This window comes from Mobula birostris, chromosome 18 (genome assembly GCF_030028105.1).
Source record: "Mobula birostris isolate sMobBir1 chromosome 18, sMobBir1.hap1, whole genome shotgun sequence".
Classification (NCBI taxonomy): Eukaryota; Metazoa; Chordata; class Chondrichthyes; order Myliobatiformes; family Myliobatidae; genus Mobula; species Mobula birostris.
Genome location: NC_092387.1, coordinates 18,033,232 through 18,058,963, shown reverse-complemented (window position 1 = coordinate 18,058,963; position 25,732 = coordinate 18,033,232). Strand labels below are relative to the sequence as shown.

The 25,732-nt window shown below is 41.2% G+C and overlaps 1 protein-coding gene across 2 annotated transcripts in view; it reads right to left on the bottom strand.

The window, feature by feature from the left end:
- Positions 1–25,732, bottom strand: part of man2c1 (mannosidase, alpha, class 2C, member 1) — a 127,632-nt gene that overhangs the window by 19,924 nt on the left and 81,976 nt on the right. For both annotated transcript variants that reach the window (XM_072282292.1, XM_072282293.1), the window contains 7 exons: positions 19,441–19,562; positions 16,106–16,191; positions 13,791–13,952; positions 9,311–9,393; positions 6,414–6,508; positions 2,213–2,317; positions 78–234 (listed from right to left, as the gene is read on the bottom strand). In XM_072282292.1, coding sequence (XP_072138393.1) covers positions 78–234; positions 2,213–2,317; positions 6,414–6,508; positions 9,311–9,393; positions 13,791–13,952; positions 16,106–16,191; positions 19,441–19,562 — 810 coding nt within the window. The remainder of the gene's footprint in view (positions 1–77; positions 235–2,212; positions 2,318–6,413; positions 6,509–9,310; positions 9,394–13,790; positions 13,953–16,105; positions 16,192–19,440; positions 19,563–25,732) is intronic.

Sequence of the window (25,732 nt, the reverse complement as noted above, 5' to 3'; positions counted from 1 at the left end):
GAGAAACACTGTTCAGTACAAAGACTCATGAAATACACAAGTTAGCTGAAAACTCTCGATTCCCTTTATCTGCTCACCTCAGTTTTAAACTTAACATAGGGACAGCAGGCATCCAGAATGATTTCTTGACGAATCTTGCTGGTCTCACTGATACGGATGGAGTGCCTTATACTTCCCCTGACCCCACCGGGGCACACGACCTCTGGAGGTTGCAGCACTTGGAAGATAGGTTTCCTAATGAGCAAACATTACAGTGTCAATTCAGTTGTACCAAGCATCAATACCAGCCAAGTTCAAACGAAGGCATTGTCGTGTGGGACAGTAACACCTTGACTGATAAATAAGCAAAATATGGCTTCCAGAAATGACACCACAGTCAATTCAGGTCTCTCGGTGCTGTACTGAGAGGGGTATATGTGCTGCCTTTTGAGAGAGAGTAAAACCAGGATCTATTTGTCTTCCCAGCTGAAGGCAAAGTATCCCTTGCCATGATATGAAAGACAGGACAGATCTCTATTCATTCCGCGATGATCACTAAAAGGATTATCCAGACATCATCTCATTGTTTACAGTACACTGCTGTGTAAAAAAATAGCTGCAAGCCTTATACATTACAACTGAAGCAGCATGTTGCAAGTTCCTTACTGTATGTAAAGAGCTCCAAGGTACTGTAGGATTGTAAATGCATCAATTGTTAGGCTATACTGTGATGGTGGACCGGCCTTTTACAATTAGTATTGGTCCTAGTAAAATTACCTGGAAGGGGAAAGATCTAAAGCTGACCTTGATTAATTTGGTCAATATTACTATTTCTCTGGAGAGAATGTGTGAGTTAGTAGTTACTGAAGCACACCAGCTCTGAGAACATCACAATGTTTATCTGCAAGAAGTACAAGAGAGCAGTGATGGTGATCTGACTGTTGGGTGGGGGATGTGTAGAGAATACAGTACAATTGAGAAAAAAAAAGTGCCAAACTTTCACATTTCAGGGAAAATGCTGATCATTTTACGTTACAGACAAACTACAATATTTAAATTCTGTCAGAAAACACCGTCTGTTAACCATAATCAAATACGTCTATAATTTTATGTTTTTTTTTAATTTTATCAATCTAACTGCTCACAAAGCACTGTGAGCAGCTGACCAAATGTGATCAGGAGAATTTTAGAACTAAATTATAAAAAAAAATTGGATTTCACCCAATTCAACAAATAAACTTCCCCAAAAAATTGGACAGCGTTGATAAAATATGCAAAGGCTTCTTCCTCAATTGCTATTGCTGCCTCAGTGATAACAGACTTTCTCTTGAGGGAAATTATTTAATATTGTAATGATCAGAGCAGAAAGTACTTTAAATGACTCACGGCAATCAGGTGATGAACGGAGGGAACTTTCCTGATGCACCTTCAATAGGCCGAAAGCTGGTGGTGCTATCTCACAGCTCCAGCAATCCCAGTTCAGCCCTGACCTCTGCAGCTGTCAGCATCAGGTTTGCATATCCCTTCTCTGACTTCCTGTGTGGGTTCCCTCTGGGAGCTCCAGTTCCCTCCCACGTCCCAGACAGGGTTAAATGGCTACAGTAAATTGCCCCTGGTCTATGTAGGACTGGTTAAAGGGCCAGAGAGACAGAGAGACAGTGAGAGCAAGTGAGCGAGGGACAGCGCAAGAGGGAGCGAAAGCGAAAGACAGAGAGTGCGAGAGAGCACGAGAAGGAGCGATGGGGAGGACGGGACAGAGAGAGGCGGGGCAGACAGATGGGGAGAGGGGGCAAAGGAGGGGAGAGGCAGAGAGAGAGACACAGACAGATAGAGAGAAACAGAGGGACAGAGAAATAAATGGAAGAATTATTTCAGGAGCCAGAATGGACTCGATGAGCTGAATGTCCCTTTCAATGTCACAAGGAAATATATAACTGTACAGTTGTTTAGTTGCAGCCATGGAGAAAATTACCCAAGTACTGCTCTGGCAAGTTGCTAATTGCCAAAGAAACATGGAGAGAAAGAACAATCCCATGAGAATCAGACTGAGACTCGTCAGATCGTCATAATTCCCCTTCATAAAGATCATTACTGCCCAGCTCACCACTCATGTCGCTTTGTAGCTCTTTGCAGAATAACATGCATAACCGTTTTTTCCAGCTTTGGTACATAACTTCTCTTTGGTGTGTCGGAGATCTATACAAGTTAATGCAGATTGTTAGGGTAACTTTACCTTGTTTCTAGATGATAATCCATGACATCCCATGCATCCCAGTACAATGGAATGTCATCAAACAGCACAAACTGGTTGCCATAGCTGCCCTCAGGAAGTGTTTCCCTGCAAATGCAATGTAATAATCCATGAGATGATGAGCATCACATGTTCATGATCATAGAACTAGATTAGTACAGGAGTGGGGGCAGGAGGATGGGGGTGGGAGAGAACAGATATGGATCCCATCTTATTCAAAAATTGAGGAGGTCTGGGTAAAATGCATTCACCACCCAAAAGATCTGTGGAAGGTCAGTCGCTGAGTAAATTTGAGCCAGAGGTCTCTAGAGTTTTGGATATTAAAGGACTTAAAGGATATGGGGTTAGTGCAGGAAAAGTGACACAAAGGTTAAAGATCAGCCACGATTTTACTGAATGATGCAATAGCCAATCAGGGCCTACAACTGTATCCATTTCTTAGAACAATCTTTTTACTCTGAGTCATTCAAAAACATTCCAAAGTTCAAAGTACAAACTCCATTTCCAGAAAAGTTCGGATATTTTCCAAAATGCAATAAAAACAAAAAATCTGTGATATGTTAATTCATGTGAACCTTTATTTAACCAACAAAAGTACAAAGAAAAGATTTTTGATAGTTTTACTGACCAACTTAATTGTATTTTGTAAACATACAGAAATTTAGAATTTGATGGCTGCAACACACTCAACAAAAGTTGGGACAGAGGCATGTTTGCCATTGTGTTACGTCACCTTTCCTTTTAATAACACTTTTTAATCGTTTTGGAACTGAGGATACTAATTGTAGTAGATTTGCAATTGGAAATTTTGTCCATTCTTGATTGATATAAGACTTCAGCTGCTCAACAGTCCGTGGTCTCCGTTGTCTGATTCTCCTCTTCATGATGCACCATACATTTTCAACAGGAGATAGATCTGGACTGGCAGCAGGCCAGTCAAGCACACGCACTCTGTGTCTACAAAGCCACGCTGTTGTAGCCCGTGCAGAATGTGGTCTGGCATTGTCCTGCTAAAATAAGCATGGACGTCCCGGGAAGAGACGTCGCCTTGGTGGCAACATATGTCTCTCTAAAATCCTAATATATGCCTCAGAGTCAATGGTACCTTCACATACATGCAACTCACCCATGCCCTGGGCACTGATGCACCCCCATACCATCACAGATGCTGGCTTTTGCACCTTTCGCTGATAACAATCTGGATGGTTGTTTTCATCTTTGGCATGGAGAACTCGACGCCCGTTTTTTCCGAAAACTAGCTGAAATGTGGACTCATCTGACCACAGCACACAGTTCCACAGTCTTTCGGTCCATCTGAGATGAGCTCGGGCCAGAGAACTCGTTGGCGTTTCTGCAAAGAGTTGATGTATGGCTTCCTCCTTGCGTAATACAGTCTCAAGTTGCATTTCTGGATGCAGCGACGGACTGTGTTGAGTGACAATGGTTTTCCGAAGCACTCCCGAGCCCAGGTGGCTATAATTGTCACAGTTGCATGACGGTTTCTTAGGCAGTGCCGCCTGAGGGCTCGAAGATCACGCGCATTCAACAGTGGTTTCCGACCTTGCCCTTTACACACCGAGATGTCTCTGAATCTTTTCACAATATTATGTACTGTAGATGTTGAAAGACCTAAATTCTCTGCAATCTTGCGTTGAGAAATGTTCCTTTTGAACTAACTAACAATTCTCTCACAAATTTTGGTACAAAGGGGTGAGCCACGACCCATCCTTGCTTGCAAAGACTGAGCCTTTGATGGATGCTACTTTTATACCCAGTCATGATACCTCACCTGCTACCAATTAGCCTGCTTAATGTGGAGTCTTCCAAACCGGTGTTGCTTGAATATTCTGTGCACTTTTCAATCTTATTTTAACTCTGTCCCAACTTTTATTGAGTGTGTTGCAGCCATCAAATTCTAAATTTGTGTATATTTATAAAATACAATTAAGTTGGTCAGTAAAATGATTGATAATCTTTTCTTTGTACTTTTGTCAGTTAAATAAAGGTTTACGTGAATTAACATGTCACAGATTTTTGTTTTTATTGTATTTTGGAAAATATCCCAACTTTTCTGGAAATGGGGTTTGTAAATTTTATAATCAAAATACATATATATTACCATATATAACCCTGAGATTCATTTTCTTGTGGGCATCCTCAACAAATCTACAGAATCACACACAAAATGCTGGAGGAACTCTGCAGGATTATAGAATAGTAACTGTAACAGGATCAATGAAAGATCAACCAGAGTGCAGAAGACAACAAACTGTGCAAATGCAAATATAAATAAATAGCAATAAATAACCAAGATCACGAGATAATGCAATAAAGAATCCTCAGAGTGAGATCATTGGTTGTGAGAACATTTCAACGATGGGGCAAGTGAGTGTAGTTATCCCTTTTTATTCAACAGCCTGATGGTTAAGGGGTAGTAACAGTCTTGAACCTACCGATGGGAGGCTCTTGTACCTCCTACCTGATGGTAGCAGTGAGAAGAGAGCATGACCTGGGTGGGAGAGCATGACATTGGGTTTGATACTGAAGAGCATGATTTTATTTCATGAAAATAACAGGTGGTTTTCTTTTATTCTTCCAGATACTGTATGTTTAAACCATCTATATAGTGACTAATTCTCTACTCACTATGCTTTACGGATGAATGACTGGGGTAAGAATGGAGTAAACAAATGCCCACTGCCTGCATCATTGCTTTTGAAATAAACAAGGCTTATTTCACCGAGAGATAAATGATCTCTAGCTCCGAGAACTTTGATTTCCTGAAGATTCTCTCGTAAATTTTAGAAACTTTTTGAATGGTAGAAACTGGTTTGATTGCAACCTTTTATTATTTCATCTGCAGTCACAATTTATTCTTCACAGTGGACTATCACAATAATAAAATATATATCCCTGCAGGGTCCATGCTCAGCTTAATGTGTTGTCTCTCTGAGGCACCTTTTCAGGGCAAGTAGAACGAAATGCAATGCCTTCTTAATGCATTTGCATGACTCGAGTTGGACCTCTATTGGATTTAGTTTTTATACTTGTACTCTTCAGAAAGGTAGTTTTAAAAAAAAAACACACACTTTGGAACTGTTTTTCCAGGTCATCATGTAGACTAATTAATGAAGGACAACAAACAGAGAGCTGCAGTTTACAGCATTAACATTAAATCAGAATCCGTGTGTTGATCTGTGCACAACTCTAGGTCAGGTTTTATTACTGATCACAGCATATGCTCAATTTTTCTTAAGCATCAATATAAATGAAATATTGATTTGGGGAGAATACCTATTGATTAAAACACTTATTTTACTACTTAACAGAGATTAAAATTTCAAGTTAAGTCTATTGGATATCAGTGAAAATGGCAATACAATGATTTTATTTAAAATCAAAACAACAATAAGCTTTATGCTCATTATAAAGCCCATCCTTGCATTTAGTGTGACTATGCAAGGTTAAGATTAATCTAGATACAGGTATCCAGCTTGCTGAACAATTCTTGACAGACCAATGCCTCCAGAGCCAATCTGTTATGATCTGAGGGGCAGTAAGTGTTCAGTGGCAGCAATTCAATAAAATACCACTTGTTCCCACCTGCAGTACCAAAGTTTTGTCAAGGAATTCTGCAGCAAAACTTTCCAGGCATAAATATTTCACAAGAATGAGAGAGGATCTACTGAGACATACAAGATTATTTCCTCACATAAGCAAGTTTATAAGTAGGGAGTAGAGCCTCTGGATAAAGGATCTGCCATTCAGAATTGATGAAGGAAGAATTTTCTTTATTCAAAAAGGTGAGCAGTCAGTTCCAGGCTGGTACTGCTAGACATTGTTTTTTGTTTTACACAATCAAGGAATGGCAGGGATGGTGTAGAAAACCCTCGGTCTTATTCAATGGTGAAATTATCTTAAGTCGACAGGCTTACGATCTGTTCCCGCTTTTAAACCTTTTGCTCTCGTGTCTGGAGCAATTCTGATGTGGGCTAACATGCTGCAAATTTCATGGAATTTTCTCCGAGAACTAATGCTCTGGTATTGGCACAAACTTTCAGGAAATTCCTGGCCAACATGAAATCAAAATATGGGAGATATTTCAAACATAGTTTACAGAATAATGAAATAATTTCATTTGGCCTCTATTTCCATGGTTAATAATTTGTAACAAATAGTTTACCTTTTGTAAAGTAAATGTAAAAGTGATATCATACGGCCTAATGCATCAAATTCAACTCTGAGAATTCCATTCTCCATGGTTACAGAACCGTCTTCCTGCAATGTGAACAAACATCCACTGAAATAAACACAGAATCCCCACAGGAGGTAGGAATTAAGGGTGAGGAGCACAAGGAGAGACACAGAGAGTGAGAAGAGGAGAAAGCATGCACAAAAACATGAGATGCAAGAGCACCAAGAATTTATATAAGAACTGAGATCAGGGGTAGCCCATGAATTTGAGATTGTTGAATGATTTAATGGATGGCATCAATTCCATTTTCTGTCTGACCCCATAACATTAACCCCTGTAGTCCAAAAACTCCAGCAAGCTCCTTAGGTTTTAATATACTTAATGATTCAGCATCCAAAAGATTCATACCTGTAGAATGAAGGCCCATCAGCTCCAAGAGATTCCCACATCTTTAGTTCTATAACTTTACCCTGTATTTGTTTCACCTGTGATAATGGACATTATAAGGTCCTCCCTTTTAAACTGTTCACACAGATTTTGTGAGAGATGAACTAGATTGACAAGAAAGCAAAAGGGTTGGGAAGGCTGTGAATAAAGGAAATCTAGAGTATCTCTACCCCGTAGTAACCACCCATCTGAAAGTATGTCAAAAGAAAGTGGAAGTGGCAAGATATGACCAGAGGGTTTAAAAACCTGGGTAACTTCTGTTACTCTCTTTTTCACGTACTTATACACACATTTATAATGAATTAATTTCAAAATCATAGAGTCAAATAACATGAAAACACCCCTTTGACAGAGTTTACACAAACTACCCATTTGCATTAATCGTACAATAATCCAATTTTAATCATCCCTATAACTTAAATGATCTTCTCCCAGCTTCCACCACTCACTACACCAGGGGCAATTTAGAGCAGGTAGTTAACCTTCAAACCTGTGTATCTTTACGCTGTGGGAGGAAACCAGAGCACCTGGAGGAAAACCACAGAGTTGTAGGAATGTGCAAACTCTGCACAGACAGCCGTTGAGGGCGGCATTGAATATGGGTCACTGGAGTGGAGAGGCAGCAACTCTAGTCACTGTACCTTTGAGCCATCTTCTTCATAATTACTCCTATTCTCCATTTTCTTTCTATCAACAGCTATACTTTGCTAGTTCATGGAAGTCATCCAACCCTTAGGCCACCCGCTGGCTTTGTCTCTGCACCCCCTAAACATAATTCTTCTTCAATTAGTCATGGACGAGGAGCTTTAACGGGGTCTTTATCACTCCATGGCATGCACCTCTGCGGAGGATAATGTATTTAACTATCATATACTCTCCACCTACTGCTACACATTTAAACTAACTTCCAAATCCACTTTGGCCAGTTCTCATAACTACGTAGCTGTCCCTTTTCAAAGTTCAAGATCTAAACTGAGATTGAGAGATAGAGACATAGAGACAGGGCCATACAGTATGGAAACAGGCCCTACTTATCTATGCTCACCAAGATGCCTATCAAATGAGCCTCACTGGCCTGCATTTGCTGCATGTCCCTCTCAACCTTTCCTATCCATGTACTTGTCCAAGTGTTTGTTAATGTTGTTCTTATACCTGCCTCAATCACGTCATCTGGCAGCTTGTTCATAAACATACTATCCTCACGTCTCTTTTAAATCTTTCCCCTTTCACCCTACACCTATGCCCTCTAATTCTTGAATCTCTTTCCCTGGGTAAAAGTGTGTGGATTCGCCCAGTCTAAGCCCCTTATGATTTTATACACCTCTGTAAGATTATTCCTTGCAGCACATGAGGCAAAGAGGTAAAGTCCTGGTCTGCCTACCCTCTCCATACTCAGGCCCTCAGATGCTGGTAACTTCTCACAAATGGGGCAGCACAGTAGTGCAGTGGTCAGCACCACACTTTGCAGAGCAGGTGACCCGGGTTCAGTTTCCTTCACTGCCCGCAAGCAGTACCTACATCCTCCCAGTGACCGCGTGCTGCTCGGTTTCTTCCCACACTCAAAAGACGTACCAGCTGGAAGATTAACTGGTCATTGTAAATTGTCCTGTGACTAGGCTTGGATCATCGGGGGCTGCTGGGTGGCAGAAGGGCCTATTCCACACTGTATCTCAATCCATCAATAAAGAAATAAGCTTCACACTCTTTTCAGCTGAACTACACATTTCCTACAGCAGGGTGTACCTGCACCAATGTCTTGTACATCTCCTATACTTAATACCATGACTAATGAAGGCCAGCATGCCAAAAGCCTTCACCACCCTGTCTGCCTGTGATGAAACTTTCAGGGAGCTATGCACCGATATTCCTAGATCCCTTTGTTCTGCCACATTCCCCCAAGGTCCTACTGCTCTCTGTGAGAGCCCAACCCTGGTCTGACTTCCCAAAACACAATACAGTGCACTTAACTGACTCAACACCATTTGCTGTTCCTTGCAAACTTACCTAGCTGGTCAAATTTTTGATAACCTTCGTCACTGCCTACAATGCCACCTATTTCAGTGTCATCAGCATCTCATCCAAACCCAAAGTTAAGAACACTGGGTCTAGCACTGAGTCCTGTGGCACACAAGTCATGAGGGGGGACAGTGAGCAAGGGGGAATAGTGAGTGATGATACGATGCAGAAAACATAAGAAATTTGAGAGAGATTCAAGCAGTAACAGCATGGGAAGAGAAACAAAAACTAAAAAGAGTTTAAGATTACTAACAGGAGAAAAAATATAACCCCTAGAATAAGTATAGGAAGCTGAAATCAATAAAAACTCAAGGAATAAATGCACAAGAGTACACAGCATATACTTGAGTACTCAAGTGAGAAAAAGGGTATAGATGTTTCTCAATAGAATGAAGTACCTTAACAACTTATGTTATAATTACCTGTAAAGTGACAATAACTGGATTTGGTGGGATCAAAGGGCAGGTCACTGTAGCAAATCCTACACTGGGAACCTTTACCAAGGCTGCAAACAACATAGAATGTAAACCTGGGTAACTGCAGTATCACAAAACTTCCCACTCACTTATGCTTTAATATAGGAAACATTACAATAAACTGCTTAACACTGATATGAAGACACCATCATTCTGCATCTTTTAAGCGGATTACTTGATCTGGAGCTTATACACATGGGTAATTTCAGCTGAATTTAGATTGAGGGATCACTTTCTGGGATGTGAATACCATCATACACTGTTGTTGGAATGGAGTCAATGACAAAGTGAGGTGGTAGGGATAAGATGAACTTTGAATATGATAGCTCATTAATATTAGGATAGAATCAAGATCAGAGGAGTGACCGATCCAGCAGAGTGAGTCAGTGAACTTTGGGTTAGGTTTGGCTGGTCAAATCTATTGTATTGGCAGTGATGGACAGGGAGAAAATAATGAAAGCGTAGAAGTCCTATGAAAATTAAGTTCCCTCCAGCCAGTCGACTGCTTCTCATGCTCTTCGAATGGAAAATACTCCAGTATGCTGTCAGATGGCTTGGGAAGAGAGAATCATAGTTTAGGGGAGATTCAGGGCCCCAGTGAGTTTAAAGGGAATGCAGGAAACATCAGCTAAAGAGCCAGATGCCAAACCGTCAGTATTTCTGAACAATCGGAGAGTGGATCATCAGAGCTTCACTCTATTCTAAATTATTTCTGTTTGTCCAGGTTTACAACTTGTTGAGATAAACCAATCATCCACAGTGTATCATATTTTAATATTAAGTACCAAACTTTTCCCACAAAATGCAGAATGATCTCTTTCAGAAAAACACACTAGCATGTAGATGTATTGCAAATGTACATTAAAAGCAGTAATTTCCTGCATGTTCTATATTTATGTTTTACATTTTCAAGCAGCAGACATGATGCTGTGGCACAGAACAACTACATCGGGTTCAAACTCCAATACTATGCAATTTAGTCAGACATTTCAATCATTTATTCCTCTTTCTTCATGTGAGTAAAATATCATACCTTCAACATTATAGCCACATAACAAAACTGATAATTCTGCATCCTTGCACACTTCAGGTTAAGAACTAAATAACCTGTTAAAACACTTGGTTCGTATAAATCTGAAAATTATCAGTCTGCAAAACCAGAAAAAAGGTCCTAGACAGAAAAAAATCTAATTCAGTGAACATTCATAAGGTGACCAAAGTTGACTTGCACCTCTCAAATAAACTGTCATCATTTCCCACTCTGTATGTTTATGTGAAATTGAAATATTATTTTTGAATGCCATTGAGAATTCAAGCAGTACCTCAAAAATGTGTCATCCATCATTACGGACCCCAAAATCCAGGACATGCCTTGTTCTCATTGCTATGATCAGGAAGGAGGTACAGAAGCCGGAAGCCACACACTCAGCAATTCAGGAACAGCTTCCTCCCCCCTGCCATTCGATTTCTGAACGGATAATGAACACTACCTCACTACTTCTTTTATTTCTATTTTTTTGCACTACTTACTTAATTTCGTGGCACGAGGCCAAGTGGTTAAGGCGTTGGACTAGCCATCTGAAGGTCGTGAGTTCGAGCCCCAGCCGTGGCAGCAGATTGTGTCCTTGAGCAAGGCACTTAACCACACACTGCTCCGGTCCACCCAGCTAAAAATGGGTACCGGCAAAATGCTGGAGGTTAACCTCGCGATAGACTGGCGTCCTATCTGGGGGGGGGTGGGGGAAGGTCTTGTACTCTCAGTCGCTTCATGCCACGGAGACCGGCATAAGCACCGGCCTGATGAGCCTATAAGGCTCGGTACAGACTTCAATTTTAATTTATTTAACTTAACAGTTTTTTTATTACGTATTGCATTCTATTGCTGCTGCAACATTAACAATTTCATGACACGTGCTGGTGATATTAAAGCTGATTCTGAAAAATTAATATGATAATAAAACTATCCTGTAGAGACTTGTTTGGTTATGGAAAAGAGAAATTTTGAATTTCCAGTTGAATCTGGTTCATCGGGTTAAAAACTGTACTTGTTAACAGTATCTGACATACTGGATTGGAAAACAATAAGACAAAGGAGCAGAAGTCGGCCATTCGGCCCATCGAGTCTGCTCCGCATGAGCTGATCCATTCTCCCATTTAGTCCCACTCCCCCGCCTTCTCACCATAACCTTTGATGCCCTGGCTACTCAGATACCTATCAATCTCTGCCTTAAATACACCCAATGACTTGGCCTCCACTGCCGCCCGTGGCAACAAATTCCATAGATTCACCACCCTCTGGCTAAAAAAATTTTTTTGCTAATAAAACAGGTATCATCAGTCATATTCAGTGGTTTTTAGAAATGACACCAGTAAAGATGACATGCTGACAGAATGCATTTATGATCAGCAATAATAGGTATGACTAAAGTTTATCCTATTGACAAGCTAGTGAAGGCAGTGAGGGAGACGAACCAGAAAGCCCAGGTTGGGTTATAATGTATCTGCCACAAAACTGGCCTCCAGGTTTGGGAAAGGAATTATGAATCAGCTCATCCATCCTCAAATTCACACTGTGCAACCTCCTCTGCTGGGAAACCCAAGCGCACTAGATCAGATTCTGCTGTGGTATTCCCTACTGTCAAAAATTTTTAGGCAATATTTCAAAGGGTACAAACAACATTCTCCAACTTGATATGACAAGTTAGTGCTCTAACACAGGTCTTCACCTGAAATTTACCACATCCAGAATATTATTACTTGGTCAGGGGGAAAAAATACTGGTATTTTGCAGAATCAGAATCAGGTTTATTATCACCGGCATGTGACGTGAACTTTGTTAACAGCAGCAGCAGTTCAATGCAATACAATACATAATATAGCAGAGAGAAAAAATAAAAATAAACAAGTAAATCAATTACATATATTGAATAGATTTTAAAAAGTGCAAAAACAGAACTACTGTATATTAGAAAAAAAGTGAGTTAGTATCCAAAGGTTCAATGTCCATTTAGGAATCAGATGGCAGAAGGGAAGAAGCTGTTCCTGAATCGCTGAGTGTGTGCCTTCAGGCTTCTGTACCTCCCACCTGATGGTAACAATGCCAATGCTATATTTCCATACATTTTAATAAATCACCAAAGTGTAAAGCAATACCTTGCTAATGGAGGGTGACTGGGTAGGTTTAAGGTACCGCTAGGGTAGGACCTATATTGTAATTTGACGTGGCCATCAAACTTTACAACTCCTCCCTTGGAGGGTCAGACACCCTGAGCCAATAGGCTGGTCCTGGACTTATTTCCTGGCATAATTTACATATTACTATTTAACTATTTATGTTTTTATTACTATTTAATTATTTATGGTGCAACTGTAATGAAAACCAATTTCCCCCAGGATCAATAAAGTATGACTATGACTAAGACTAACTGGCAGGGCATGGACGAGTGCTGTGGAACAGAGGGAGCTGGGAGTACCAGTGCACAGTTCATTGAAAGTGGCCATGCAAGTAGACAGGGTGGTGAAGAAGGCATTGAGCACACTGGCCTTCATCAGACAGGACATCGATATTACGCTGCAGTCATACAAGTCATTGGTGAGATTGCAGTTGGAGTATTGTGCACAGTTTAAGTCATTGTATTATAGGAAAGACAAAGTCAAGCTGGAGAGAGTGGGAGAAAAATTTACAAGGGCACTTCCTGCAATAAAAGGCCTGAATCATAGGGAGACATTGACCATGTTGGATCTTTGTTCCTACAAACATAGAAGAATGAGAGATGACCTCATAGAAGTTTCTAAAATTATGAGGGGTATGGATAGGGCATAGTGGTAGTTTTTGTTCCTGAGGGCTGAGGAGTCCAAAACTAGAGGGCACAGATAGAAGATAGGAGGGGAAATATTTAAAAGAGACCCGAGAGGTAACTTATTTGCTCAGAAGTTAATGAGTTTCTGCAATGAGCAGCCGGGGGAAGTGGTTGAGGTGGATACAAATGAAACATTTCAGAGACATTTGTATATGTACACAGAGGGGAAAGGCTTGGTGGATTATGAGCTGAATGCAAGCAGCTGGAACGAATATCAACGATGCTGTCATCAGCATGGACCAGTTGGGATAAGGAGCCTGATTCCATGCCATATTACTCTAATCCTAAACTCAAGAGATTCTACAGCTGCTGGAGATCCAGATCTACACAACAAGATGCTGAGTTGCTGCAACATTTTGTGTGTGTTACACTAGCCCTTTCGGGTAACCTCTAGGCCATGGGGTTCCAGTCAAATACGGCTGCTGCTGCAAATATTTGATAGTGTCCTTGAGTGATATGATAACATATGAAATAGGATCAGACAAATCTCAATTAACACGCCAAAGGACAAATTTGTGCTTAGCTGTAGCAGAGATCGCATCTTCTAAGACTCCAATGATACATACCCAAAACTTCTTCTCCCTCCAGTCGAGGCATTGAGATGACTTCAGTCCGTTCCCATGACAGGGTGTTTAACACATGTATGCCTCTCCCGCTGTCTAGCACATATCCACCCAGGAGACACTGGATGGCCTCTTTAAGAAGTTCATCCCCATCACTCTGGATTTCTGTTAACAATGAACAAAAGTAAAAAGAAAATAAAGTAGCAGTTTGTATTAACATGAGGATAACCTACATTCAATGTACGCAAGACAAATGGAACCCAGTTTGATGAGGGCACCCTCTCCCCCCCACACCTCTGCTGATTCATGGTCTCACAAAAGCTGTATCCCCAATTCTTGCCAACAAAAACAAGAAGGGAACTCAAACTTAATGGGAAGTAAACCAATTAACGATCACAGGTGCAGGTCAAACATGACATAAACAATTAAAGCTATCAAACTCTTTTCTTAGCTCAATGTCAGGTATCAGTGAAAACATCTTTCTAAATTTAAGGCTCTGTATAAATGCCAGTTAGTAATGACTTATTATTTCACAAATATTGCCAACGCCCATTTTGTTTCTGTGTACTTATTCACATGCCCTAAGCCACCTTTGTGTGGGTTGCCTTCTTAATGTATTTGTATTAAGATCACAACGTTTGTCCCCAAACACTTGAAACACTTGACAACCTGTGAAGTGCAGCCAGTGTGGTAACGTAGAATACTAGACAGCCAATTGTGTACAGTGAACTCCCAAAAGTAGCAACAAGGTTTGACAACCTGCTTAGATCATGAATATTCACCAGGAATTCTAGATATAACCCCCATTCTGTCCTGTAATGCCAGGATGAGGCAGTGAGGAAACACTAGGCAACTAATTGATGACACAGCTCCATAGTTAGTACTTGACTTTTGTGTTCAAATCTCTGGAAAGGGGTTTGAATTCACAATGTTCTTACTCAGTGGTAGAAAGTTTGCTCAGACACGCATGATTAACATCCATTCAAGGATCATCTGCCATTTTTCCATGATAAGACTAAAGCCATTGTATTCAGCCACACCACCAACTCCACCCCTTGCTTCACATCCCATCACCATCATTGTGTACTAAAATGTCCACAATCTCAGAATCTTATTCCGCAGCAAATCTTCAGTAAGTTAAAACATTAATCCTTTCTCGTTTTAGTAAATGGCACGGGGCCATAATACATAGCCTTACCAGAGTGAATGAGGTAACAGTAGAGAGCTCAGAGGAGAAAAACTTAACTGCAAAGAACGGGGTGCAAGCATTTCACATCTCAGATGTTCCAGACAAATAACTGGGCAAAGTCAGTTTGGCAGCAGGTCGGTTTGAGCACATATTCATTTACAAGTGTATGGATTGCAATAGAACGTGATTTTTTTTTAAGGTTTAGCAGCAAAATGCTCACTTTTCAACCACTGGAAGATGCTTATTCAAATTGTTTTGCTAAGACTTACGATTTGCAAAGATGGTTTAGCAAATGGATGGAAGAAAATTGAATCAAGGAGTTTTGAATGAAGCAGATTTGTTTTGAGACAACATTTCACATTGTCAAATGCCCACTTGATGAACGGCACTGGATTATAAAACATCTGGAGGCATATAGAGAAGACAAAGCTGGATCATTTCAACACAACAAGTTTACTAGAGAGAGTTGAGGAGGGGGTTCATCCGACTGAAGGTCTGGAAACAATGCATTTCACAGGGATCACGCGCACACACATATTTGGATGAAATTGTTGGTTGTCTGATTAGTAAGTACGCAGATGATGAAAAGTCAGTGGAGTTGATGCTGAGGAAGGTAGTCAAAGGGTTCAGCAGGATATACTGTAGATCAGTTGGAATTTTAGGCAGAGAAATGGAAGATGGAATTTAATCTGAACAAGTGTGAAGCGTTGCACTTTGGGAGATCAAATAAAAGAGGAAAGAATATAGTAAATGGCAGGACAGTGGGGAGCATTGATGTTCAAAACAATCTTGTCGTGCAAGTGCACAGCTTCCTGGGGTGATGGTAAGTATTGTTGGGAACACGAGGGGAAGAAAATGAGATTGGTGTAAGTGAGTTCCGGATGGATGGCATGTATTTGGCATGCTAAAGGACCTGTTTCCTTACTCTAAAATGCAAAATGTTAATATGGTTATAGAAGTATATAATGATAATAAATAATCAATCTAATTCAATAAAGAAATATAATCATAATAGAAATAGGGTATTTCCTTAAAAGATCTATTAATGCTAACTACTATTAATAAATAGATTACTATTAATAAATGGAACGTGCAAAATCTACAGCATTCAAGATGTGAAATGCCTTACCTTCATAGTGCTTTACAGCATCCTCCACTACAGACTGAATACAGGTGCCAGGCAGTACATCGTGGAACTGATTTAGAAGTAATAGTCTGTGAAATATGATAATTTATTTCAAATACACAGAATTGGCTCAACTAGTTTACACCAATGTACAAGGACCTCCTCCCACTTCTCCTCAATATATTTTTTCATCCAATTATCCTGCAAGTATTTATTTATTCATCTTAAGTTGTGGAAGAGCACAGATCTGGTGCCGGCTGGTGGCGCAACGACATCGGTGCTGGACCCGGGAGCGGAGGTTCCCAGGTTCGAAACCGGTCGGGTCCGCTCCCAAGTACGCTTTCCATCTGTGCCGGGTTGAGTGTCGAGATCGCAACTAGACCTCGTAAAATAGAGGGAAAATACTGCGAAGATGTCTGTGTGAGGAGTGGCGTGCCACACAGTCTCTCTCTCTCTCTCTCTCTCGTTCTGCACCTTGTAAAAAAAGCCATGAAAAAGACATCACGGATGCATGCACGCATGCACAGACGCGCACGCACAGACTCGCACACGCAGGCACATGTCAAAAAAAAGGAAAAGCACAGATCTGACACTCTTGTTCAAGAGGAAGGGAGATTAAAAGTGGTAAAATTATAGCACTATCAGCTTAAAATCAAATAAGAAATATCAAGTCATTTAGAAAAGCTTAAAACAGTCAACTTGACATTATGAAAGGAAAACCATGTTTCAGAATCAGAATCAGGTTTATTATCACCGGCATGTTACGTGAAATTCATTAACTTAGTAGCAGCAGTTCAATGCAATACATAATCTAGCAGAGAGAGAAAAAAATAATAATAAAACATAATAATAATAAACAAGTAAATCAATTACGTATATTGAACAGATTATTAAAAAATGTGCAAAAACAGAAATACTGTAAAGTAAAAAAAAAGTGAGGTAGTGTCCAAAGCTTCAATATCCATTTAGGAATTGGATGACAGAGGGGAAGAGTCTGTTCCTGAATCGCTGAGTGTGTGCCTTCAAGCTTCTGTACCTCCTACCTGATAGTAACAGTGAGAAAAAGGCATGCCCTGGGTGCTGGAGGTCCTTTATAATGGACGCTACCTTTCTGAGACATCGCTCCCTAAAGATGTCCTGGGTACTTTGTAGGCTAGTGTCCAAGATGGAGCTGACTAGGTTTACAAACTTCTGCAGCTTCTTTCGGTCCTGTGCAGTAGCCCCTGCATATCAGACAGTGATGCAGCCTGTCAGAATGCTCTCCACAGTACAACTGCAGAAGTTTTTGAGTGTATTTGTTGACATGCCAAATCTCTTCAAACTCCTAATAAAATATAGCCGCTGTCTTGCCTTCTTTATGACTACATCAACATGTTGGGACCAGGTTACATCCTCAGAGATCTTGACACTCAGTAATTTGAAGCTGCTCACTCACTGAAGCTGACCCACATACTCAAAGAACTCCAGGAAACAACAAGTACAGTTGATAGAGGAGACTGCAGATGTAATGTATTCAGATTTTTCAGACAGCTTTTAATAAGGTGCCAGCTCATGATCTTGGGGAAAAAGAGTTAACATGGATTAAGATTGGTTATCACACAGAAGACATTTGCAATAAATGGATAATTTTCCAAAGTTACATAGAGATGTAACCAGTGGAGTGTCCCAAAGTTCAGTTATATAGAAACATAAAAAGCCTACAGCACAATATGGGTCCTTCAGCCCACAATGCTGTGCTGAGCATGTACTTACTTTAGAAATTACCTAGGGTTACCCATAGCCCTCTATTTTTCTAAGCTCCACGCAGCTGTCCAAGAGTCTCCTAAAAGACCCTACGTATCCACCTCCACCACTATCGCCGGCAGCCCATTCCACACACTCATCGCTCTCTGTGTAAAAAACTTACCCCTGACATCATTCTTGGACCTCAACTGTTTACTACTCATGATTATGACCATTTAACAACTTGAGGAGAAAGCAGGGTGTTGGACATCCAAGTGAGCTGATAGCACAAAAATGGATGGGAGGGTATGCTTTGGTCCTCTTATTTACAAATTGATATACTAACATTGAAGATGGCCCAGAAGAGATTCACTAGGTTAGTTTCTGAGATTAGAGAATTGTCCTATCACAAATGGCTACAAAGTTTCATCTGTATTCTTTGACATGAAGAAAAATTATGGGTGATCTTATGCAGATGTTAAGATGTTTCTGCTAGTGGGAAAGTCCTGAATTAGGGAATGTAATCTTAAATTATCATGCCCTTACCTTGTAACTGAGGTGCATCAGAATTTCTTCTCACAGAAAATCTCTCAAATCTCTACCCTCGTGCTTGGTGGAGGCCAGTTCACTGGAAGTACTTACAGCAGGGGTTCCCAAGCTTGGGTCCATGGCATAAAAATGGTTGGAAACCCCCAACTTAGAGGATGTTGATTTTTTTGAAAGATTAGGCCATTGCGAGCAATGGGGAACTGGCACAGAAAAGGAGATGACACCAGAGGTATATCGGCCAGTATCATATGACAAGGCAGGCTTGATGGGCCTGGTGGCCTATTCCTGCTCTTATTTTCTTGTGATGTGTGTTTATGAAACTTACTTGATTGCACAGAAACTTATCACCATTACTGGTGTCTTAAAGGGGAAGGAATCTGCCACCATTAGCTGCTCTGGCCAATGTGATTCCAGATTCACTAATGGGGATGACGACTTCTGAAATGACCCGGGGAAAGAACTTGGAATGGACAACAAATGCTAGGGTTACTAGTCTTGTCATGTTGCATGGATGAATAAAATAACTCATATGATTCACTCAGTAAAATTTGACAGATCAAAAAGTACAATTAAGTTTCCAACATAAACTTCAAGCATCAAGAAAAACTTCAACCATGGATTCACTGTGCAACCTCAAATGCAAAAACAGGATGTGAATGGCTACTCTGTTGTCAATGATTAAAATGACTCCTCCTATTAGACTTCACATACACCAGGGCAACAACTGATTTGCTGCCAGGTTAATTGTCTACTCTACATGGGAACTCCTCTCAAAATACCCAGTGCCAGAGAAGTTGACTGCCTTTTGATCAACAGAACATGCCACTCATAAGCACACATTCCAACAGGGTAACAGGCTTGTGATTTGCCACGTGATACTCCACATAATATTTAGGCCAAGTGCAGAAAATAAAAGTAAGTCATCATTGCCCTTAACATCCGGCTACAAAAAATTGAGTGAGAGGCAGGAGCTCAAATCCCAAGCATGTTAGAATTTGACTGATGTCAAAAAATCTAAGAGAAGATAAATATTAACACTCAAATAAAACTTACATGAAATAACTTACCTCCACAGTTGTTGCAGTTGGGAACTTGGATACTGGAAGCCATCTTTCTGGACTGCAGCCAGGCTACTCATGATTTCAATACTACGAAGGAGACATTCACATTTACGATTGCCTATTTTAATCTTTAAAAAAAGCAAAAATAGGAAAAAAGGATATGGTAAAGGAAAAGATCTTTAGAGCAGATAAAGCTATTTTGATGTGACATCATGGGCAACAATAAAGTTAAGAGACAGAAATAAAAAGCTTAAATCATTAGCCAGGGCAATAGAAAAAGAAGTATTAAGCAGTAGCAGTTAGCCTGACATCGGTGGTGGGGAAAATGCTAGAGTCAGTTATCAAAGATGTGATAACAGCACATTTGGAAAGCGGTGAAATCATCGGACAAGGTCAGCATGGATTTGTGAAAGGAAAATCATGTCTGACGAATCTCACAGAATTTTTTGAGGATGTAACTAGTAGAGTGGATAGGGGAGAACCAGTGGATGTGGTATATTTGGATTTTGACAAGGTCCCACACAGGAGATTAGTGTGCAAACTTAAAGCACACCGTATTGGGGGTAGGGCATTGATGTGGATAGAGAATTGGTTGGCAGACAGGAAGCAAAGAGTGGGAATAAACAGGACCTTTTCAGAATGGCAGGCAGTGACTAGTGGGGTACCGCAAGGCTCAGTGCTGGGACCCCAGTTGTTTACAATATATATTAATGACTTGGATGAGGGAATTAAATGCAGCATCTCCAAGTTTGCGGATGACATGAAACTGGGTGACAGTGTTAGCTGTGAGGAGGATGCTAAGAGGATGCAGGGTGACTTGGATAGGTTAGGTGAGTGGGTAAATTCACGGCAGATGCAATTTAATGTGGATAAATGTGAAGTTATCCACTTTGGTGGCAAGAACAGGAAAACAGATTATTATCTGAATGGTGGCAGATTAGGAAAAGGGGAGGTGCAACGAGACCTGGGTGTCATTGTACACCAGTCATTGAAAGTGAGCATGCAGGTACAGCAGGCAGTGAAAAAGGCGAATGGTATGCTGGCATTTATAGCAAGAGGATTCGAGTACAGGAGCAGGGAGGTACTACTGCAGTTGTACAAGGCCTTGGTGAGACCACACCTGGAGTCTTGTGTGCAGTTTTGGTCCCCTAATCTGAGGGAAGACATTCTTGCCATAGAGGGAGTACAAAGAAGGTTCACCGGATTGATTCCTGGGATGGCTGGACTTTCATATCATGAAAGACTGGATTGACTAGGCTTATACTCGCTGGAATTTAGTAGATTGAGGGGGGGATCTTATTGAAACGTATAAAATTCTAAAGGGATTGGACAGGCTAGATGTAGGAAGATTGTTCCCAATGTTGGGGAAGTCCAGAACGAGGGGTCACAGTTTAAGGGTAAAGGGGAAGCCTTTTAGGACCGAGAGGAGGAAAAACTACTTCACACAGAGTGTGGTGAATCTGTGGAATTCTCTGCCACAGGAAACAGTTGAGGCCAGTTCATTGTCTATATTTAAGAGGGAGTTAGATATGGCCCTTGTGGCTAAAGGGATCAGGGGGTATGGAGAAAAGGCAGGTACAGGGTTCTGAGTTGGATGATCAGTCATGATCATACTGAACGGTGGTGCAGGCTCGAAGGGCCGAATGGCCTACTCCTGCACCTATTTTCTATGTTTCTAGTAGGGCCAATAACATAATGAAACCCTTTACACATACAAAACCAGAGTCTGATATTGCAGTAGAAATTGTTCCAGTTTCATTCTTGAATCATGCCAGTGCTCTAATTCACAATTCTGTAGCTTCACCTTTCTACTTCTGCCTCCACTCTTTTCCTGTCACTTCGTCTTAACCACATTTCTTAGATACCCGGCCTCCTTTCCTTGCAACTTTCTCTTTAAGCCTCTTAACCTTCCACTACTAAATATATGAATTCCCCTTTGAGTAAACCACCAACTTCTTTCTGTAGCTGCACTGGGAGTTTCTGAAGGTTCCAGTTTGCATCAGTTATTGCTTCCTTCCAAGTAGCAATGGCAGTTGCCTAGACAAGCTGTAGCTCTATTTGGGTATGCTTCCAAAATGTAAGAATGAACATACAAAAGCAATCCTACTGTATGAATTCAATGCAATTATATACATCATTTTGCATCAAAATGTTTTGCATAGCAGATCTTTAAACTTGGAGCACAATACAGACTTTGGACTGATGTACATAAACGGCAAATAAAGAGTGTCTGGAATATAGCAATTTTGCTATAGGTGAAATAATACCCAAGTTTCCACACTATCCTTTAGAATAAAGACAAACATTAAATTGCACAAAACTCAGGGCAATAAAGCAATGCTATTCATCCTAATCAATATTTGACTAAAACATAGTGAAAATGATATCATTGACTGTAAAGTTCTTTAGAATATTCTGTGGTTGTGCAAGGGCAAATTAATTGAATAAACACGAACCAGTCTAAATAAATTTTAAAATAACTATAGCATCAGAAGCAGATACTGTATAGAGAGAAGCTTCAGTGGGTGGGTGGTCAGATATGTGGATCAGAAACGTTTTGGTCAATAGACATTTGAACCAATAAAAAAGAGAAGTGGCAGAGCACACGATTCACAATGGAAACTCTGATTTGTTTTGTTCTATCTCACGTCATTTCACAATGATTCTGCTGATATGGCTGCAGAGGCCTTTGCAGAAACTCCCTGTCATCTGCCTTACAGAACACAGCTATGCCTGAAGTGAAAGTTCAATCTGGAAATGAAGCAGTAACACTTAGTGGAAATCAGGAATTATGCTTCTGTAACTGTGAGCATGGGGGATACTTCAGGCCAGTAACTGGTGCCAATCAGCACTGCAAGGATTTGTTAAGAGGGTCTACAAGCTCTTGCTACAACTGGCAAAATAAGTGTTATTTAAATAATGCCAAGGAAATAAGAATGGTTGCTTATCTGGTTCAATAAATACATACACGCAATACATACGCATACACAATTGAGGATCTTGTTTACTTTTAATCAAGCCCTTCATTGCTTCTGAGTTGCACGTCTAACATTTTGTTTTGGAAAAGATGCAATATTTAAATCATACATTTGTGATGGTGCAGATCTTCAGTGAGTTTGACCATTAGTGCAAAAATTAAAATAGATAATCTATCTGAAACACCCGATGATTCCAGGAACACCACTGAAGATGTGTCCAGAAGCATCAATAGATGTATGTACACAGCTTACACCCTGAGTTCATCAGTGACAACCAGGAAAGACTAGGTGACAACCACGAAAAGAGTGGAAGAGTGGTGACAACTGGAGAGTCAGTGACAGCCCGGAGAGACGGCAACTGGGGCAGAACGGGCTGGCAACCCAATCTGTGTCCTCTGAGAGGAGGACCCCCACAAAAGCTACAATGAATCTAAGGGAAATATACCCCCAGGGGTGCCCGAGGTGGGGGGGGGGGGGGGAGGATGAGCACCCCAGTCGAATGGACACAACGACATCAGACACAGGCAATGAACAAACGACGATGAGGAAGCAGTGTGCATGTGGCAAAATCTGCAAGAACGATCGCGGCTTGAAGATCCACCAAGCGAGGATGAAGTGTTTGGTGGGAGCAGGAGCAGCACAACGCGCAGGTGTCCAACCTGGTGAGACGAAGGAGGGGCCAGGCCCAGAGTCACCCCGTAGTGCCCGGAACCTCCAAGTGTTGCAAACTTATCCCTCTAACATGAAGTCTAACAGGAGGCGGATCAAATGGCCTGCAGATAACATGACTTCACTGTGGAAGCAGCTTGATGAAGATGTTAACCAAATTCTGGAGGCAACGGCGAAAGGAGGGGTTGATAGGAAGCTGCAAGCCATGACAACAATTATTGTCAGTATCGCAGCTGAACGGTTCCCAGTGGAGGTTGGTTGTAGGGGATTTGTAGCCCATTCCTTAGTTAGTGCCTTCAGCATTTTGGGCATCGAGGGAGAGAGGAAGAGGAGAGCCATCCGCAGTACCACCGATGCGGCAGAGAGGGCCTCAAGGTGGCTGTGGCTCAAAAGAGGGGAGCCATGGAGTCACAAGTAACTAGCCATCTGGACACAAGCTGGGGTCTGATCAGCCCCGGCTGGGTCACCTGGAGGAGGTTGTATGATGTTGAAAGACCCGAAACACCCAATGATTCCAGGAACATCACTGAAGATGTGTCGAGAAGCATCAGTAGATGTATGTACACAGTATCTTTACTTAAAATAATGTATATATTTTCTTTACCAGATCTTGACAACTGTACAGGATTACTACAATATTTCCTTTACACCTTTAAATAATTGAGGACATCCATTTATAAGCATTATAGCCCTTCCAGAATTTGCCATTGCTGCTAAGTTAAATAGTGCTGATTATTCAAAACAGAGCCCAGAAACCAGATGAATGAGAGCTGCATGCTCTCCCCGTGACTGGAGATACACAAGCCTTAGGTCTCACACCATCAGGTTCAGAAATAGTTACTACCTACAACTATCAGGCTACTGAACTGGTGTGAATAACTTCAATCACCACTACTCTGAACTGATTCCATAACCTATGGACTCACCTTCAAGGACTCTTATCAACTCATGTTCTCAATATATATTTTTTTTTATTTACACAGTTTGCTTTCCTTTTGCACATTGGTTGTTAGTCTTTGTTTATGTACAGAACTTATGAAAAACTATTCTATTTCTTTTTTTCTATAAATGCCTGCAAGGTTTGAGGGAGAATGATCAGTTATATGATGAAGGAATGGGATCGACTGGAATTGTTTGGAATGCTCTATGAGCTTGCATCAATTTGATGGGCAAAATGTCCATTCCAAGTAATAAGAATATATATGAATATGAATGAGTTCTGGTGTTTAAGTGAATAGGCTGTCTTTCTGATATTTAAAAACTACATCAAGGTACAAATGCATATTAGAAGAATTTTATTACTCTTCTCTGTCCAAGCAGGTTTGGCAAGAATGCAAGGAATTCATGGCCGGAGTGGGAGGTTGATCAATAAGAGGGAGATAGATTAATAAAAATAAGAACTCCAATCCCAATCAGCAGCAAGAATACTGAATTAAGTAAATATTTACCTCAGCTCATCACCTTTCCACAGCTTTTGCTTCTCTTTCATATTTGTCCAGATCATACAATGTTTTTTTCCATTCACACCACCCCCATCCCAGAGTAACCTCTTCTTCAAAAGATGCTTCTCTGTAGCCTTCCATGTCCAGCAGCCAAGTAGTTGCAGGGAAGAGTGAACGGAGGCTGCAGTGACCCATCAGCTCTGAAGGGATTGGGATGGACCCACATGGAGTGTGGGACCCAGGAGAATGGAGCCAACAGTTACCAGCCTACCACAGTTACCATTAGGTGCTGTCAAGCTCCTCATAACATGGTTCCTCACAATTACACATATCCATTTTGGGTTAAACATAGGAACAAAGAAAATCTACAGCACAATACAGGCCCTTCAGCCCACAAAGCTGTGCCGAACATGTCCTTACCTTAGAAATTTCCCAGGGTTACCCATAGCCCTCTGTTTTTCTAAGCTCCATGTATCTATCCAGGAGTCTCTAAAAAGACCCTATTGTATCCGCCTCCACCACCGTCGCCGCCAGCCCATTCCACGCACTCACCACTCTCTGCATAAAAAACTTACCCCTGACGTCTCCTCTGTACCTTAAAACTGTGCCCTCTCGTGCTAGACATTTCAGCCCTGGGGAAAAGCCTCTGACTCTCATCCTCCGTCGCTCCAAGGAAAAAAGGCTGAGTTCACTCAACCTATTTCATAAGGCATCCTCTCCAATCCAGGCAACATCCTTGTAAATCTCCTCTGCACACTTTCTATGGTTTCCACATCCTTCCTGTAGTGAGGCGACCAGAATTGAGCACAGTACTCCAAGTGGGGTCTGACCAGGGTCGTATATAGCTGTAACATTACCTCTTGGCTCTTAAATGCAATCCAACAATTGATGAAGGCCAGTGCACCATATGCCTTCTTAATCACAGAGTCAACCTGCGCAGCAGCTTTTGAGTGTCCTACGGACTCGGACCCCAAGATCCCTCTGATCCTCCACACTGCCAAGAGTCTTACCATTAATGCTATATTCTGCCATCATATTTGACCTACCAAAATGAACCGCCTCACATTTATCTGGGTTGAACTCCATCTGCCACTTCCCAGTCCAGATTTGCATCCTATCAATGTCCCACTGTAACCTCTGAAAGCCCTCCACACTATCCACAACACTCCCAACCATTATGTCATCAGCAAATTTACTAACCCATCCCTC